The sequence below is a fragment of the Oryzias melastigma genome, linkage group LG17 (genome assembly GCF_002922805.2).
Source record: "Oryzias melastigma strain HK-1 linkage group LG17, ASM292280v2, whole genome shotgun sequence".
Classification (NCBI taxonomy): domain Eukaryota; kingdom Metazoa; phylum Chordata; class Actinopteri; order Beloniformes; family Adrianichthyidae; genus Oryzias; species Oryzias melastigma.
The window spans coordinates 27826943-27844133 of record NC_050528.1 but is presented as its reverse complement, the minus strand read 5'-3'; the positions used below and the strand labels follow the sequence as shown (position 1 = coordinate 27844133).

The window sequence follows — 17191 nt, the reverse complement described above, 5'->3', positions numbered from 1 at the left end:
TTGTTATTTTTTGTTGGCTTTATTATTAATTTTATATTACATATATTTTATTATTATTATTTTTAACCCTAACTCTATGGCATATCAGCCCCTGACATGTCTACTTTTATTTTGAAAAGTCAGGCGGAAGCCGTGCTGTTGTTCTTCCTGTGGATGCTCGGACTTGCGTGAGTCCCGCGTGCAGCCGTCTTCAGCGCCGTTAAGATGATGCTGGAGCCGGGCCGCGTGACGCTGCTGGCGGACATGGTTCTGAGCTGGAGGCGGCCCGCGGACTCGCTGCAGCCGGTCCACTGCCGCTGCTCCCGGGCCTTTGTGCGGTAAGTGTGGAGTGTGCTGTAGGGGTGACAGAGGAGTTCAAGGTGGAGGTGGGATTACATCAGGGATCAGCTCTGAGCCCCTTCCTGTTTGCAATGGTGATGGACAGACTGACGGATGAGGTTAGACAGGAGTGGAGGATGCTGAAGACAGGCTTAGATGGAGGAAACTGATTGGCTGTGGCGACCCTGAAGGGAAAAGCCGAAAGGAAAAGAAGAAGAAGTTCAAGGTGTGCTGGCAGCCTGTCGGGGGGGTTGAAGTGTACTGACTCTGTACACCAATTTTACCAGACTTTCCTTCAGGAGAATCCCCTCTGCTTTTGTGCCGTTGAGCAATGTCTGCTGTGGATTGGACCCTGTAGCCCAGATGTGTCAAAGTCAAGGCCCAGGGGCCGGATCCGGCCCTCCAGATCACTTTATTTTATTATTATTAATGACCAGACGTTATTTTGTGCTTATTTCTAACTTGCATAATTTTAACAACAAATATTTTTTTGGAGAGTAAAATATTGAAAGTTCTTTAAGGTTTAAGTTGATTTATTCTGGAATAATATTCCTGCTTTTTTATTGGTCATAATTATGTTAAAAAGTTATGGTTTTAAACTTTTAAAAATTGGCATTCTGCTAGATTTTTAGACTATTTGGCATTTATTAAGAATTTTTTAGGCTATCTTGGAATTTAGCTAATATTTCAGCTACATGTTAGCTGTTCTGGCTAATTTAGGCTTTTTCAGTTTTTAGGCTGTTTTTGGAGTTAAGCTAATATTTACACACTATCTCTTATGGCTAATTTAAGCTTTTTGTATTTTTTAAGGACATTTTTTAAGTTTAGCTATTTTTTTAGCTAAATGCTAGCTGTTTTGGCTAAACTATTTTTTTAAGTTCTTTTATGCTAATTTGGCATTTAGCTCATATGTTAGCTGGCTATCAGCTTCAGTGTTTCCAGCTATTAGCATTAGCGTTTTCATCTATCAATTTCAGCATCTTCAGCAGCCAAATTCAGCTTACAGCATTCACACTAGTATTATCACAGGTAATGCTATATATCTAGTTCATAATTGTTAAAGAGTCACAGTTTTAAAGTTTTAAAGATGTAGTTTTAGAATGTTCAATAAATGTTTATCCTGTTGGACCTAAGGTGTGTTTTGGAGTTTGACACCCCTCCTTTCATTTGTTCACTTTGTCATGTCCTAAATCACTGCCGTGCTCTGAATGTTTGAGGTCACACCTGTGCAGGTAATGAAGGTGCTCTTCCATCTGCAGATGTTTTCATATGTGATTTTATAAAGTGTGACTTACTTCACTGTGGATTCATGGGGCTGTAGACTCACTGCTCTCCATGGTCTCTGAACAGGGACAGAGAGCTGTATCGTTCAGAGAGCAGAACATCCCGGCCCACAGACGCTAAAGATCCAGGTACGGTGTTCTCCTCCCTAATCTGATGCAACCAGAGGAAATTCTGATGATTGTTTTCCTCATGTGTTCTCTCCAAGTGATACTAGATGATGATGAGGAGGAGGAGGAGGGTGAGGAGGTCTTAGATGAGGAGACGCAGCTGATGGTGTCCATGGGTCTGCCTCTGACCTTTTCCAGCTCCTCTGACTATAAGAGGCTGGTAAGTGTTACTCCATGTGGTACCACCTCTTCTTTCTAGAACCAGCCTGTGAACTTCAGCTTTCTGTTCCCAGAAGAGGAACATCCACAGAGGGCCTGACCCTTTTGAGGAGGAGGAGGAGGAGGAGGAGGAGGAAGAGGAGGATGAAACAGGTAAAACGACTGGGTTTGGATGAGTTACTTTAGTGTGTTAAAGGGAAAATGTTTCTCTAACAGACAGAAAATAAACATCAAAGCTCAAACTGACTCTAATTATCTGCATTTGTGCCTAAAAAGATAATAATGATAGTTTTCAGATCTTCTCTAAAGAGGCCGTACCATGATTTTCTTAAGCCTTTAAACTATATACATACTGTATATATGATCATATATTACCTTTGGAACATTAAAAATATATATATTTATGAAATATTAGCCATTTTTATGGACTCTTTTCATACCCAGAAGTAAGACGACTCAATCTTTGAGGCTCCGTCTATCGCTTCTTGTCGACATTATTTCACAACATCATCCTAGAGCCTCCTCAGCACTCCTGCCCGTGCCCGCTTATGCAGACATATCCTCCAACTTTTTTAAAGAAGGAATGCGTCCTGCATATATGTGTGTGTGAGTTGTGATTGGATGTTTATTTTCATCTCTACAGTCTGTTAAGATTCAAAAACATGATCACATTTGTAAATTGCTGTGTTTTATTGTGAAAGTCTATCGTATATTAGAATAGAGCTGTGAAAGTTAAACCCTGGAGCAAGAGTCACGAGGTTTTCACCACTTTGACCATAGACCCTTTTCACGTGACGTCACACATCGCCGGTCAAGTCCAGAGTCACTTCTGGTGTCTATGGTTTAGAAAAGCTGACAGCTTAACGCTGTTTAAAGTAATTTTACCTAAATAGTAGAAGGTAACCTAACCAATTGTAACTGAAATTTGTACAATATTTATTTTATAAATGTCCTACTTGGTTGCATTCGTTTCCTCCTCTTAGATTGTTCACAGATCAGAGTATAAATGTCAGTAATCCTGCAGAAAGCAGCTGCTCAGAAGCTTCTCCAAATTCCTCTGGATGATATTAAACGAGTCGTGGATTATTTCTCTCTGACAACCTGGTTAAAGTTAGAGGACGGTTACAAGTACTTCAGTGAATGCTGCTTGTTTGATTTTGAAGGTAATTGTGATTTTATTATTTTAATCTGTGCTAATGCTAACGCTAGCAACAGCTTTGAGACGTGGAGCTGCAGGAGATCTTTTCCCACCAGTTAAAAGTTTCCTAAATTTCCGTTCTCACATTGTAAACAGAGCAAAAGTCAAGAAAATTTCAGACATTAAAAATAAAACTGTTGCAATGTTTCCAACGTTCAAAGATTCTAACATCGCTCCTCTTTGCTTTTGCTCATAACTGTGTCCAATCTTCTGGAAAACAAAACTGTTGTCAAATATAAGCAAGTGACTGTATCCACGTAATGTTATAAAAGATGTTCGCCCAGAGATTTCTTTTTTTGAAAGCTGAAACTGCGTGGCTCGATAGCTGCTTTTAACATTTTCACTGAGCCAAACCATTCCTGTTTTTACAATTATCCCCTAAAATATCCTGTAGAACAACAAGTACATTTATCCTGGAAGAGATTAAAATGTGTACAGACATGCAGAGATGTGTGTCTATGCTAACGATATTAAATGTGTCCAACATGAATTTCTATCAGTTTCTGTGCTGATCACACTTAAAATACGTGCAAATAACATCAGACAAAATAGAACCAGTTAGAATAATAGCTGCTAAAATAAAAGTTCAATATTTTGAATAAAACCTCAAATATTGAAGGATTATTCAAATTTATGCTTAGATTTGTGAACAATCTAAGAAAGGAAATGAAAATACAGTTCAGCAGGAGATTCATGAAATAAATATTGTACATTTTTCCTTTGAAATTGGTAACGTTACCTTTAATATTTACATACAATTGTGTTAAACAGCGTTCACATAGAAGTCACTATTCACATTTCCGGCCTTGTCGCCATTTTGTCTGACGTCACCGTGAAAGAGTCTTTTCGCGCTGTAGGTGTTGGACATGCAGTAGCAACAATCCAGTGTGAACACCATGGGCTGGATGTGCGTTCAAGCACATGTGAACACATATCACATCCCCGATGTGAACGCAGCATCAGACCTGCAGGTGTTCTCTCATGGCCCCGCCTCCCAAATCTTGGTGTAAAATAGTTTCATAGTGTACACTTGGATGCACACAGCTGCAGGCAGCAACACAGACACACGTATGTGTGTCCACTCCTGCTGCAGCAGACGTCTAAATCTCACTGATCATCCAGGAGGGATTGGTGAGGAGCTTCTCACTGGCAGCTTTGCTCCCTGTCGGATCATGTTGATTTGTGATTGGAGGATGTGATTTTTGTCTTAGATGAGGGACGTGAGAGGGACGCCTGTCATGGAGCAGATGTTGATGAAGAGCGTCAGGGTGACGGCTGGAGTTCGTACTGGGGTGAGATCAGAGTTTAAAGTCCTGATTCAGAGGTTCACACATTTAGAATTTAAAAACAAAAAGACAAACGGAAAAGATGAAGTTTCTTCTATTGTTATGATGAAAAACTGCTGGTGAACTGTCTGTCTGACTCGTCTGCGTGTGGCGTTCAAGAGCGGTCTGTGTGAAACTCTGTTCTCCGGTGTCTCCCTCTGAAGCTCAGCATGGAGAAGCTCTGCTGTGGAGCAGCTGGTTGGAGAAACATCCGGAGGGGGCTGAGGGAACAGGCTGTGCTCCGTGGGATGATCCAGAAATGAAGTCTGTGTGGGACGAGCATGCTGCAGAGATCTACTGCTCGTACTGGGAGAGATTCTCCTTCTGGGCCTCGCAGGGCTGGACTGTGGAGACGACAGCCTGTGACGGGAACACCGGTGGAGGAGGCGCAGCTGCTGAGGCAGAAACCCAGCAGGAGGAGCAGCTGAGCGCTCTGTTGGAGGGGAGCTGCACCTTAGCGGCAGACCAGGAGACCATCAGGCAGAGCGAAGGAGGAAGCCGTCAGCCGGAGGCGGAGCTTGGTGGATCTGAGCGTCCCTGTGACGGCGGGGGGGACGAGCGGAGACCAGCCAGCCCTCCACAGCAGCACACAGCCGAACAAGCAGGTCTGTGCATCACCAGAGCATTTCACATTAAAGCTGCTGCTTTCACTCTGGTCTAATCCTCGCTCTCTGGCTCAAATCTTTGTTACCAGATTCAAATTTCTTGGTTTCTCCGCTGGTATTCGTTTAGCTCTTTACAACTTGATGCCCATGGATGCAAATTTTGGTTAAACCAGTTCCGCTCCACCCCCCTGTGAACCACCACCTTATCGTGGTGGAGGAGTTCAAGTGCTCGACTGATCTCAGGAGCTATGCTGTCGAGGTCTTCTGCCCCTGGGAGGGTCTCCCATGGCAGACAGGTCAGACAAAGAGCGGTTCAGAACTCCTTCATGAGTACCAACATCCTAGATCCAGTTAAGTCGCCCGTATTGGCTTCACTGGGGCCCCAGGGCTCGTAGGCGGCCCCCAGTGGGCCCACCACCTCCAGGAGAGCTCAGAAGGGGCCTGTGAAATGTGGTTTGGGCAGCAGTCAAAGGCCCAAACCCCGGTCATGGAATCTGGCTTTTGGGACATGGAACGTCATCTCTCTGGGAGGGAAGGAGCCCGAGCATGTGCAGGAGGTTGAGAGATACCGGCTCACCTCCACCCACAGCCTGTACTCTGAAGCTCAGTCCCTTGAGAAAGATTAGACTCTCATTCTGGAGAGAGGCGGCGGGCCGGGGTGGGCTTAAACCGGTGGATGAGAGGGTCGTGTCCCTTTGCCTTTGGGTGGGGGACAGGTCTCTGACTGTGGTTTTGGCGTACGGGCCAAACAGCAGTTCAGGATACCTAGCCTTCTCGGTGTGTCTTGGAGGGACCAGAGACACCCCAACGGGGGACTCTGTCATCCTCCTGGGGGACTTCAATGCCCACATGGACAAAACAGTGTCTTCTCTCAGGGGCTTGAGTGCTCCAGGTGGAGGAGTTTAAATATCTGGGGGTCTTGTTCACAAGTCGGGGAAGATAAAAGCGTGAGATCAACAGGCGGATTGGAGTGGCGTCCGTCATTTTATGGTCGCTGCACCGGTCCGTTGTGGTGAAGAGAAAGCAAAGCTCTCAATTTACTGGTCAACCTTTGTTCCAGTCCCCCCCATGGTCATGAGCTCTGGGTCATGACCGAAAGAATGAAGTCCGAGCGGCTGAAATGAGGGTGGCTGGGCGCTCCCCTAGAGATGGGGAGAAGCTCGGTCACCATGAGAGAGCTCTGAGGAGATCTGCTGCTCCTCCACAGTGAGAAGAGCCAGTTGAGGTGGCTCGGACATCTGGTCCAGATGCCTCCTGGACACCTCCCTGGAGAGGTGTTCCGGCATGATTAAATCATGATTAAGTCTTGTAATCATCTATCAGTCTGAACATTTGATTAAATCTTGTTTTAATCCCTGAAACTAATGAAGGAGAGAAGCTGCACAAGTCATTAAAAGTTGAATACACTATCATCTTAATTGTCTTTATTTTGAGTTAGTTTAAAGCTAATGATGGCTAAGATTAGTGTTTTTCATCTACTTTGCGCATGACCTGATTAGTCGACTAATCGTAAAAAATAATCGGTGATTAGTCGACTATTAAAATAATAATTTATGGCAGCACTAGTTGAAATGTGAATCAAATGAAAGTGTTTTTTAAATGAAAACAACAGATTTTTTTGTGTTAGATAATTGGTTGATGTCTTTGGTTTGAGCTCAGCCTGTCAGCAGAACGCTGGTCCCTCTAACGGACACCGTGACTCCAGAAAGCCCATGTCGCTAAGAGATGATGATGATGAGGATGAAGACGATGAAGACTCCAGGCCACAGGCTAAAGTCAAGCGCAGGTGAGTTTTCTCTTTGTGCTGCTAAATGGGGATGTAAAAGATACAGATACAAAGAAAAACCCACCGAGTACCGGGGTTAAGAGCAGCACCAGAACTGATGTGGATAATAACGATGATTGAAAACTAATCTAAACCCACGAGAGCTACAGCAGAGGGAACTGACCACCAGGACTTCAAGTAGAGCTCAGTTTTCTGCATATTAAATCTTTTGTTTTGGGAGATGGGTGGAGCTTACAAGCCTTCCCTTTACTCTGCCCCGCCCAGTCACCAGCCTTCAGTCCCTGAGTTTGGTAGCACTAACCATTGCAGTTCATGAATTCATTATTATTGCACCGCCCTACAGAGTGAAGACCAGTGTGACCTCCCATGATCCCTCTCCTTTGAAAAAAACCCCATTTCATTATTTTACTTATCAGTATGACCAATAACAGGAAAGCCTGTTTATGAGTTTAGCCTCAGAAATGAGTGTTCATGAGTGTTCAATCACTGAACTGCAGCTTTGTAAGTGCAGCTGCTCAGCTGGTTCTGTGGGCGCCGTTTGTGTTTGCAGTCACGAGCAGGACGAGGAGGAGCTCCCGCAGCTCACCCCCCAGGAAGCCTGGACCGAGCTCGGACTGAGACACGACCCGGACCTGACGTGAGTCCGCTCTCTTAGATTCATCATAGAGGTAAAGACGAGGCCGGGAACTGATTAAAAACATTAACTAATTAATGGAAAATCTGGAAAAAATCAATGGCGATTAATCTGTATTGCTTTTTTTTTCTTTTTTTTAGTTACAGTTTTTTCCAGCCACTTATTATCTGCAAATAATCATAAAATGAAATCACACGCAAAATTGTGCATTTAAAACATTTATTTTTAACCCTTTGAAACCTAGGGGCTAAAAATAGTTTTTTTCCGTATTTGAATTTTCTGTATTTTCAATTTAAAAGACTACCTGCTGATTATTTGGTATCAGTTTAATCATCACAACGTCTCCTATGCGACACTACCTTTATTTTGACACTTTTATATTCACACAATAGACATAAAATCATGTAAAAACTGAAAAGTCTATCTGTAAAAATGGGATTCTTTATGCTGTGGAAACCCCAAAAATGTTTAACAAACTGTTTTTACAACATAGAATGAAAGTTTTAGGTGCAATTTTATAAAAACAACAAGAATAAAATTTGTCAACAAACTAATCAACCTGTGTATTTTCTAGTTGAGCCGACCTGAAATCCAGCTGGATCAAACTTCTCCCTAAAATTTGTTTTTTTATTTTTCACAAACCATAAAGAACATTTATTAGCATAAAAAAGAAAAAGCTGAAATTAACAGAATTCCAGGAAAAATGTCAAACAGACAGCAGTGCTCTCAGGAGAGACATTCTTATTTCTTGTTCTGCCTGATGTGACTTTAGTCTGGATTTTTTTGTATTTTCATTCAAAAACATGTTGATTAGTTTGTTGTTTTTATAAAATTACACCTAAAACTTTCATTTCATGTTTTAAAAAAGCTTATTTAACATTTTCGGGGTTTCCACAGCAAAATGAATAATATTTTTCCAGATGGAATTTTCTGTTTCTGCAAGATTTCATGTCTGGATTTGTGTTCATTCTCCAGGTTCGACAGTGTGGTGAGCTTCAGAGGAGGTCCAGGTTCTCTGCGCCAGAAGAAGTGGAGGAGGACGAAGAGGAGCGTCAACAAGCATATCAGGTTCCCAGAGACGGGGGAAACCACCACTCTGTTGCAGAGCAGCCGCTCCGTTCAGAAGGTGCTCCTCCCTGTTTGCACTGCCTGCCCTTGTGCTATCCCAGGCATGCTGACATTATTAGTGGACCACACAAGACAGCGACAACTTTTATTCCTCAATGATTTTTGATTTTCACTGGTGTCCATGACAGACACAAAATCCTGTCCACCTTTGTCATGGGAGGGATCACACGTCAATGTAAGGGTAGATCGTTGTAATGTAAGTGGGTCATCTGGACCACATAAGAGAGCACAAGGTCCACTTACTGAAGATGGAGGTTTCTGATCCCTTACAGAAGGGGTGTCAAAGTCAATCACACAAGGAGCCAAAACCCAAAACACACCTGAACAGGATAAACATTTATTGAAAACTCTAAAACTAAGATTTTAAAACTTTAAAAAAGTAACTTTTTAACATAATTATGAACTAGATATATAGCATTACCTGTGATAATGCTAGTGTGAATGCTGTAAGCTGAATTTGGATGCTGAAGATGCTAGTGCTGATAGCTGAAAACACTGAAGCTGATAACTGAAAATGGTGCCGCTAATAGTTGAAATCACTGAAGCTCAAGCCAGCTAAAATATTAGCTAAATGTCAAATTAGCATAAAAAAACTGAAAAAAGCTTAAATTAGCCAAAACAGCTTGTGTGTAAATATTAGCCTAACTCCAAAACAGCCTAAAAAACGTAAAAAATAAAGCCTAAATTAGCTAAAACAGCTAGCATGTAGCAGAAATATTAGCTAACTAAACTCTAAAACAACCAAAAAACTTTTTTAAAAGCCTAAATTAGCCAAAACAGCTAGCGTGTAAATATTAGCCTATCTCCAAAACAGTCTAAAAAACTATTTAAAAAAAAAGGCCAAAATTAGCTAGAGCAGCTAGCATGTAGCTGGAATATTAGCCAAACTCCAAAATAGCCTAAAAATCTTAGTAAATGCCAAAATAGTCCAAAAAGCTAGTAGAATGCCAATTTTTTAAAGTTTTAAACTGTAACTTTTTAACATAATTCTGAATAATAAAAAGGCAGGAATATTATTCCAGAATAAATCAACTTAAATATATTACTCTATAAACATATATTCCGTCACAATTATACAAGTTAGAAATAAACCCAAAATAACATCAGGTCATTAATAACAATAAAATAAAATGATCTGGAGGGCCGCATCCGGCCCCTGGGCCTTGACTTTGACACATGCCCTATACTTTCAATCTGTGAGGAGAGCAGAGAATATGAATGATAAAGTAAATCCAAAGATGGATTATTTGTCCTCCACAACACTGATGATAGATGATGGATGGAACTCTGTGTTCTCCTCTCTGGACCCGTCCACAAACTGACAGCCGGCTCAGTTTGCAGAAAACAAATGATGTAAGAAGTTAATGATCACAACACATTTCACTTCTGCTTTTTGTGAAACAAGTAAGGAAATTAGGAAATATAAGGAAAAGGCAGTCATTTATGTCTCAGGTTTGAGTCAGCTGTGAGACTCTTGTTCCTCTTTTTCTGTCCATGTTGTCATGGGACCTTCAGACGAGTCTTCTTTCCCTCCAGGAGCTCTCCAGAATGAACGTCGGGCGTTGATCGTGTAAAACATGGAGAGGGTTCTTTTACAAATGCTGAAACAAAGACTGCCTAATTGCAGGTTCAGAGTTTTCTGGAGAAAGTCCAGGAGGAGGTGCAGAGAAACCAGACGGACCTCACAGAGGGAGGGGCAGCAGTGGACAAACCTCCACCTGTAAATGAAGGAGAGGAGTCCAGAAGCACTGAGATGAAGAGAGCCAGGAGAGAACAGCAGGAAGCTGCTGAAGAAGACTACTCCAGTTCAGACGAATCCACGTTGAAGCATGAGCAGCACAGATTCACCGCCAGCTTCGGCACAAAGGCAGCAGAGAGGGACATGGAGGAGGAAGAGGAGGAGGTGGAGCCTCCCGGACGACAGATGCTCAATCTCCAAATACCAGACTTTCTGCAGTCAGATGCTCCTGGAGGTACGGCTGCCTGATGCTGCGTTCAGCTGGTTCGGGGGGGTCGTCTAAAACCGTGTTGACCCCCTCTGAATGGAAGCTGGAAGGATAAGTGCTGCTGCTGCTTCAGGTGTGTTTCAGCCTTCACTGTCACCGTGTGCAGATCCTAAAGAGAAGGTGAAGAAGCCCAAGAAGAGGAGTAAGCGCCGGAAGAGGCAGCAGATCCCAGCGGAGGTGGAGGCAGACTCGGAACTGGCCAAGTACTGGGCCCAGCGGTACCGCCTGTTCTCCCGCTTTGATGAAGGCATCAGGCTGGACCGAGGTCGGTGTGCACGTCACATGCACGTCCCACAGTTGATGATTAGAAGCAGTTAGAGCTGTTGTAGGACTGTTACAGTGCCCTCCTCTGGACACAGACTGCAGGATACTTTTTAAAGGGTCACCAAACAGGGAAGTTGGTGACTGACTCCACCCACAGCCGAAATTTGAAAATCCAGTCAGAGGGGCGGGGTTTGGGGGCTGGACTGTTATCCAGGGCTGGGTTAAAAAAATCGATTTGAATCAATTTTAGCTTAATAGATCAATAATCGATTCATAAAATATATAAATCGATTTAGCACATTAAGCTAAAGTCCACTAGCTTGATGCTAACGTTTAATGGAATTTCCCATTGGATGGCCAATGCTAACGCTCAGTCGATCTAAACATACATTGTTGATTAAATTAACATCTTTATAAACTCACAGGAAGAAATCTTCCAAACTCTTTTAAACAAACATTTTCAAAGGAACTATTTATGGTCTAAAACAGTTTTTTGTTCATTCTTTCTTCTTCCTTTGGAATAAGGTGTAGTGCTATAGGCCGATCTCCACCTAGTGGTCAAACTGAAACGTCCTCCAGGAGAAGCAGAACAATGTTTCCAATGTTAATGATCTGAATATTTTAGTTAGAGCTTCTCCTTTTAGAGAATCACTGTAACACTGAATACTATCAACAATCTCACTATTTCATTATTAAGTTTGTGAACTGGATCAGATTAATAAAAATATGTTTTAATCTGTTTTACTGACCTTCATAGTTTTATTCTGTAAAGCACGTTGTGCTTCTATTTGTGAAAGGTGCTGGACAAGTAAAGTTTACTAAAAGTTAGTTGTCATGGAGACCTGTGTGCACACAGTCTGAGTAAGGCAGGACATCCTCTGTATTCCGACCCTTACTCTGTCCAGGACGAGCCCCCAAGTTGTCACTAACAAAAGTCATGACAAACAAGAGGGAGACTGGGTAAAGTTTAACCACAACATACATCTAACCCAACTAAATCTGTAAATAGAGGTAGATGGGTTGGTAAGGCTGCAGCTTCATCTGCCAGGCGGGAGAGAGCGACGCCACGACTCCCAACAGCTTTTATACTTTCTGTGGGAGTGGCCAGGTCTGCCCAGAGGGTGGAGACTCCGACTCAACCAGGAGGGAAAACACACAGGCCGGAGGAGGAGAGGACCGGGGTCGTAACACCACCAGCCTGATGTTTGGTTGAAGCTGCTTCTCCTGTCCGTTTCAGAGGGCTGGTTCTCTGTGACCCCAGAGAAGATTGCTGAGCACATCGCCCTGCGGGTGAAGCACAGCTTCCCCACCTCAGAGCTGATCATTGACGCCTTCTGTGGCGTGGGAGGAAACACCATCCAGTTCGCTCTCACCGGCAAGAGAGGTAAGCACCTGAAAGGGGGCGGGGCAACGGATTAAAATGTGAAATCTATTGGATTGGCCAGGAGTGGGCAACTCCAGGCCTCGAGGGCCGTGTGTCTGCAGGATTTCCAGAGATTTCTGCCCTACTCGTAACTAATTACCTGAAAAAAAAAACTCACTTTACTTACTTCATACTCTGTAAACATCAATTTGATACTCATCAGATCGTACGGAGTTCCTCAGGGTTTAGTTCTCGGACCTCTTCTGTTCAACCCAATCACATAATGTGTCAGCATTACCTGGTTCAGGTGTGTCCAGCCATTGGAAACATGAGTATGTTGGAAAACCTTCTCCCTCAATGTTCACCTCTGGATCAGGGGGCTCTCGCTGTGCAAGGCAAACACAACAAATGAAAGAGTGCAAAAACAAACAGTTGTGTGTTTTTTAATGTTTGTGGAGGAAAATATCCTGGGGAAGAGGGACATCCAGACTGTTACAAACACCTTAAAGCACAATTTTAATTGGAGTGTGTTTTAAACATGTTCTTGAAGCATTTTTCCGATGTAGGACATTTATAGAGAAATTTAGATCCAAACTGCGTTTCTGAGTATTTCTTAATTTAAACCGTTGTGAATCAAGAGCAGACGAAAAAATAAAGTTAAAAAGCTTGTCGTTGCATCCACTTGTTGTCGGAGTGCAAGAATCGGAAGAAAACCCACAAATGAACGAGGAGAACATTCAAACTCCACACAGAGGACCGAGCTGTGAGGCGACACTGCTGACCACTACACCACCGTGCCGCCCCTTCTCTGTATCAGTAAAAAAAAATAGGATTTTTGGGTTAAAAAGTTGCTACGGGAAAGCAGGTCTATAAAAAGCATGGACCCCAGGAAAGAACCTTGAGGCACACCTGACATTAGTGGAAAGGATGAAGCTGTTAAAGCTCAGAGAAACGTTCGTTTACATACAGGTTCATGTGAGCAGCTGACCCCCCGTCTCTTGTTGTCTGTCTCAGTCCTGGCGGTGGATATCGACGCAGTGAAGCTGGACTTGGCTCGACACAACGCAGAGGTTTACGGCGTGGCGCAGCACATCGACTTCCTGCAGGGGGACTTCCTTCAGCTGGCCCCTCGTCTCCGTGGTGACGTGGTCTTTCTGTCTCCACCATGGGGCGGTCCAAACTACCTCACAGCGGACGTTTTTGACATCCGGACCATGATGGAGCCTGATGGATATCCTTTATGTGTGGGAGCGCTGTTGTCTGGGACAGACTTTACTAATTTATTTGATTGTTTTAATGTCCAGTCATTTCTCAGGCTACGCCGCGTTCACACCGCACGCACGTGGAATCCGCTTCACCTCCTGTTCACAATAGATGCATATTTTTTCACGACGGTCGACAGGCGTTTCTCCTCAGCTGTGGTTATTTAGAGCAACGAGTTATGATTCATTGCTTTTTTACCATTCCAATATGGCGTCGCTCCTTATGTATCTTGGACAACAGTAAAAAGCCTGCGTGTCATCTCTAGTGATTAACCTCACTGATTTAGAGCTTCTACAATGACTTGGGCCATCTTAACTTGTGGCCAACTGCTCTCTGCCTCTCTCTCGTTGACCCCCACCCTCCGTAGTCGGCCCACTACGTTGCTCTGTGTTTTGTCAGTCACGTGACTCCTCTGGCTCGTCACAAAAACTCTGACAACTTAAGATGTTTGTATGAAACTTTTGCTTCTGGAATTTCCCAGAAGGGGAGCGCAGTTGAAGAGCGCACCAGGCCGTCCACTACACACACGCACACCCACACACACACACCCACACACACATACACGCACATACATGCGCACTCACACGCACAGCGATCCTGCATGGAGAAATGGCATCAGCTGACTCAGAAGCAGCTTGGAACAATCGCGATAAACTGATAATCCAGAGCAGGTGTTTATGATGGATGAAACCAGTAATTCTGGATAGAGATTCCCTCACTCTGAACTGATGAAGAAAGAAGCATGCGCTTTTTAAGCCACAGAGGGACAGTCCTCATGAAAAGTTTGCAGTCTATTGTTCTGGATTTAAAAAACTATATTGAACAAAACTCCAATGTTCTTTGATAAATGTTTTACAAATCCTGATCAGAAGTGGTTTGGATGAGTATGGATCGGTAACGGACATTCTTCAGGGGTTGAGACAGAGAAGGGGTTTTCTGTTTTCGTGTATCTGCGGAGGTCTCCGGTCCCTAATCCCAGCAAATAGGAGGGAATTCTGTATTTTCATCTCTACCGTCTGTTTAGAAATAAAACATGATCACATTTGTCAATGGTGGTATTTTATTGTGAAAAACTGGTTTTATTTTGAAAGTTGACTGGGTTTTCTCGAGTGTCTTGGTGTAACTTCCTGCCAGGATGGACGCGGATCGCTCGCCGCTCGCACTAAAAATAGACTAGATGCCGAAACAATTGTGTGAGCCAGCCGCTTCGCGTTTGGTGTGAACTACTCCGTGGTTAAACAAGGGCGCCAAATGGAAGCTGTTCCCGTTCCGCGGTGTGAACCAGGCGTCACCCGGCTTACTCTTGGGAAGAATCAACCAGCTGTTAACAGCTTTCTTAGCCTCTAACACAGGAATATTTCACAGTGTAGATGATCAGGCCTTTAAATGACTGTGTTTTCCATAACTCTTGCAACATTTGAGATTTTCAGCCGGGCCAAGCAGATCTCTGAAAACATCGTGTACTTCCTGCCTCGGAACGCCAACATGGACCAGGTTAGTATTCTTGTTGGAGTTCTGATTTGAAGTCGGGTTAAGTTCCATTAGGAGCTTGGTTAATTCCAATCCTTCTGTAGGAGTAACGGCTTGAATCGCTGTCTGGTTATTTCAGACATGCTGCAAGCTAAGACTACCAAGGTCCAAACTAAAATAACAAAACCAGCAGTGGAAGACTGCTGAGGACAAAGAGGGGAAAAGAACAAAATAAAAGAAAAATAAAATAGCATTTTTTTTATAGTAAGGATGACTTACTTAGCATTTATTTAATTTAGATTAAATTTACCAACCTTTTCCTTCCTCCCTGCAGGTGGTCTCTCTGGCAGGTCCAGGAGGCTTGGTGGAGGTGGAGCAGAACTTCTTGAACAACAAGCTGAAGACCGTCACTGCTTACTTTGGAAACTTAATCCAATCAGACAGTGCTGGTCCTGGATAAATAATTTGTTTTCATTGTCCTCCACAAGATCAGTATGATCTTTATGGTCCTGATAACTCTTTACAGCAGGAGTCTACATACTAGAGTTCAGTGTTTGACTCTCAGATGTTGTTTGTGTTTACCTTTTTATGAACGTATATTTTTATACTGTTTTTTTTTGGACTGAATAAATAATTTTAACATGTTTTTAAGTGATATATAGACCTGCTGATTGACGACATCTCCTTATCAATTTACAAAACAAGACTAAAAAACAGACTTTTACCAAAATACATGGAGCAATCTTATTTCTAAATTTACTGCTTAGATCCACAATCATGTAGAATAAGGACAAAAATGTAAACTTTGCTTTTGGCTTCTTTCACTCTCTGCACATTCGTTTTATCAATTTAACTCGAACAATTTTATCCTCTGTTCTCCTTTGTAGTTTATCCTTATAAGTTGCAGATTTGATTTGTACGAAATAAATGAATAATGTGGATAAAACGGTAATTATGGGGTGCCATTTGTAGATCTGCAAAGTAAAGTTTTGACATCAATGTTTTTGGAAATTTTGCATGTTTTAGGAGAAAATTTCAAATGCGTATTTACCACTTTAAAATTATTGTATTTATAAATGTCACATTTACCAAATAAATATCTAGTTAGCAAACTGAATATTTATGTTCAGCTAAATATTTAATTTTAAAACTTAAATATTTAGTTTACACATTAAATATTTAGACCTAATCTAAATATATTATATATTTTTTTCAGCTAAGTTTTTAATTATATATTTAGCTTGCAAACAAAATATTTAATTTTATAAAATATAATATTTAGTTTGCACATTAAATATTTAGATTTATTCTAAATATTTATTTTCTGAACTAAATATTGAGCTTTTGTAACTAAATATTTTGTTAGCCATCTAAATATTTAATCTTTAACTACATTTTTATTTGTAAAATCATAAATTTAGCTTACAAACTAAATCTTTAATTTTATGAAATAATTTAGTTTGCACATTAAATATTTAGATCTAAGCTAAATATTTATTTTCCAAACTAAATATTTTGTTTTGTAACTAAATATTTAGTTAACAAGCTAAATATTTATTGTTCGGCTAAGTTTTTAATTATATATTTAGCTTGCGAACTAAATATTTAATTTTAGAAAATATAATATTTAGTTTGCACATTAAATATTTAGATTTAATCTAAATATTTATTTTCCAAACTAAATATTTAGCTTTTGCAACTAAACATTTTGTTAGCCATCTAAATATTTAATCTTTAACTACATTTTTATTTTTAAAATTATAAATTTAGCTTACAAACCAAATATTTAATTTTATAAAATGAAATATTTAGTTTACACATTAAATATTTATATCTAATCTAAATATGTATTTTTTTAACTAAACATTTAGCTTAGAAACTAAATATTTAATTTTATGGAATTAATATTTAGTTTCCACATTAAATATTTAGTTCTCATCTAGATATATATTTTCCAAACTAAATATTTAAATTTTGTAAGTAAATATTTAGTTTAGAGTTAAATATTTACTCCTAATTCAAATTTGTTTTATTTATATAGCACCTTTCATGTTAAAAGAAACGGCTCAGTGTTGTACATAAAGACATAAAACACAATTCCCACGCGTGCAGTAAAATAATAAGATGAACCCTCATAATAGCAAACACAGAAACAAACAAATAAAATAGAAAAAGAAAAGCTAAAGTTTTACCCTTTAAAGCAGGGGTCTCAAACTCGCGG

The 17191-nt window shown here is 41.3% G+C and overlaps 1 protein-coding gene across 2 annotated transcripts; it reads left to right on the top strand.

The window, feature by feature from the left end:
* Positions 1 to 119: 119 nt before the first annotated feature.
* On the top strand, positions 120 to 15915 carry tgs1 (trimethylguanosine synthase 1). 2 transcript variants are annotated; one of them, XM_024279174.2, is made up of 15 exons: positions 120 to 317; positions 1669 to 1730; positions 1808 to 1929; positions 2003 to 2081; positions 4338 to 4418; positions 4616 to 5056; positions 6716 to 6842; positions 7393 to 7479; positions 8452 to 8602; positions 10232 to 10577; positions 10717 to 10875; positions 12112 to 12258; positions 13252 to 13468; positions 14916 to 14994; positions 15305 to 15915. In XM_024279174.2, exons 1-15 carry the CDS (start codon positions 205 to 207, stop codon positions 15428 to 15430), a joined length of 2337 nt encoding a protein of 778 aa, XP_024134942.1. In that variant the 5' UTR covers positions 120 to 204; the 3' UTR covers positions 15431 to 15915. The 2 variants fall into 2 exon arrangements, with proteins under 2 accessions (XP_024134942.1, XP_024134958.1); XM_024279190.2 differs by lacking the exons at positions 120 to 317; positions 1669 to 1730; positions 1808 to 1929; positions 2003 to 2081 and adding an exon at positions 4106 to 4257.
* Positions 15916 to 17191: the final 1276 nt, after the last annotated feature.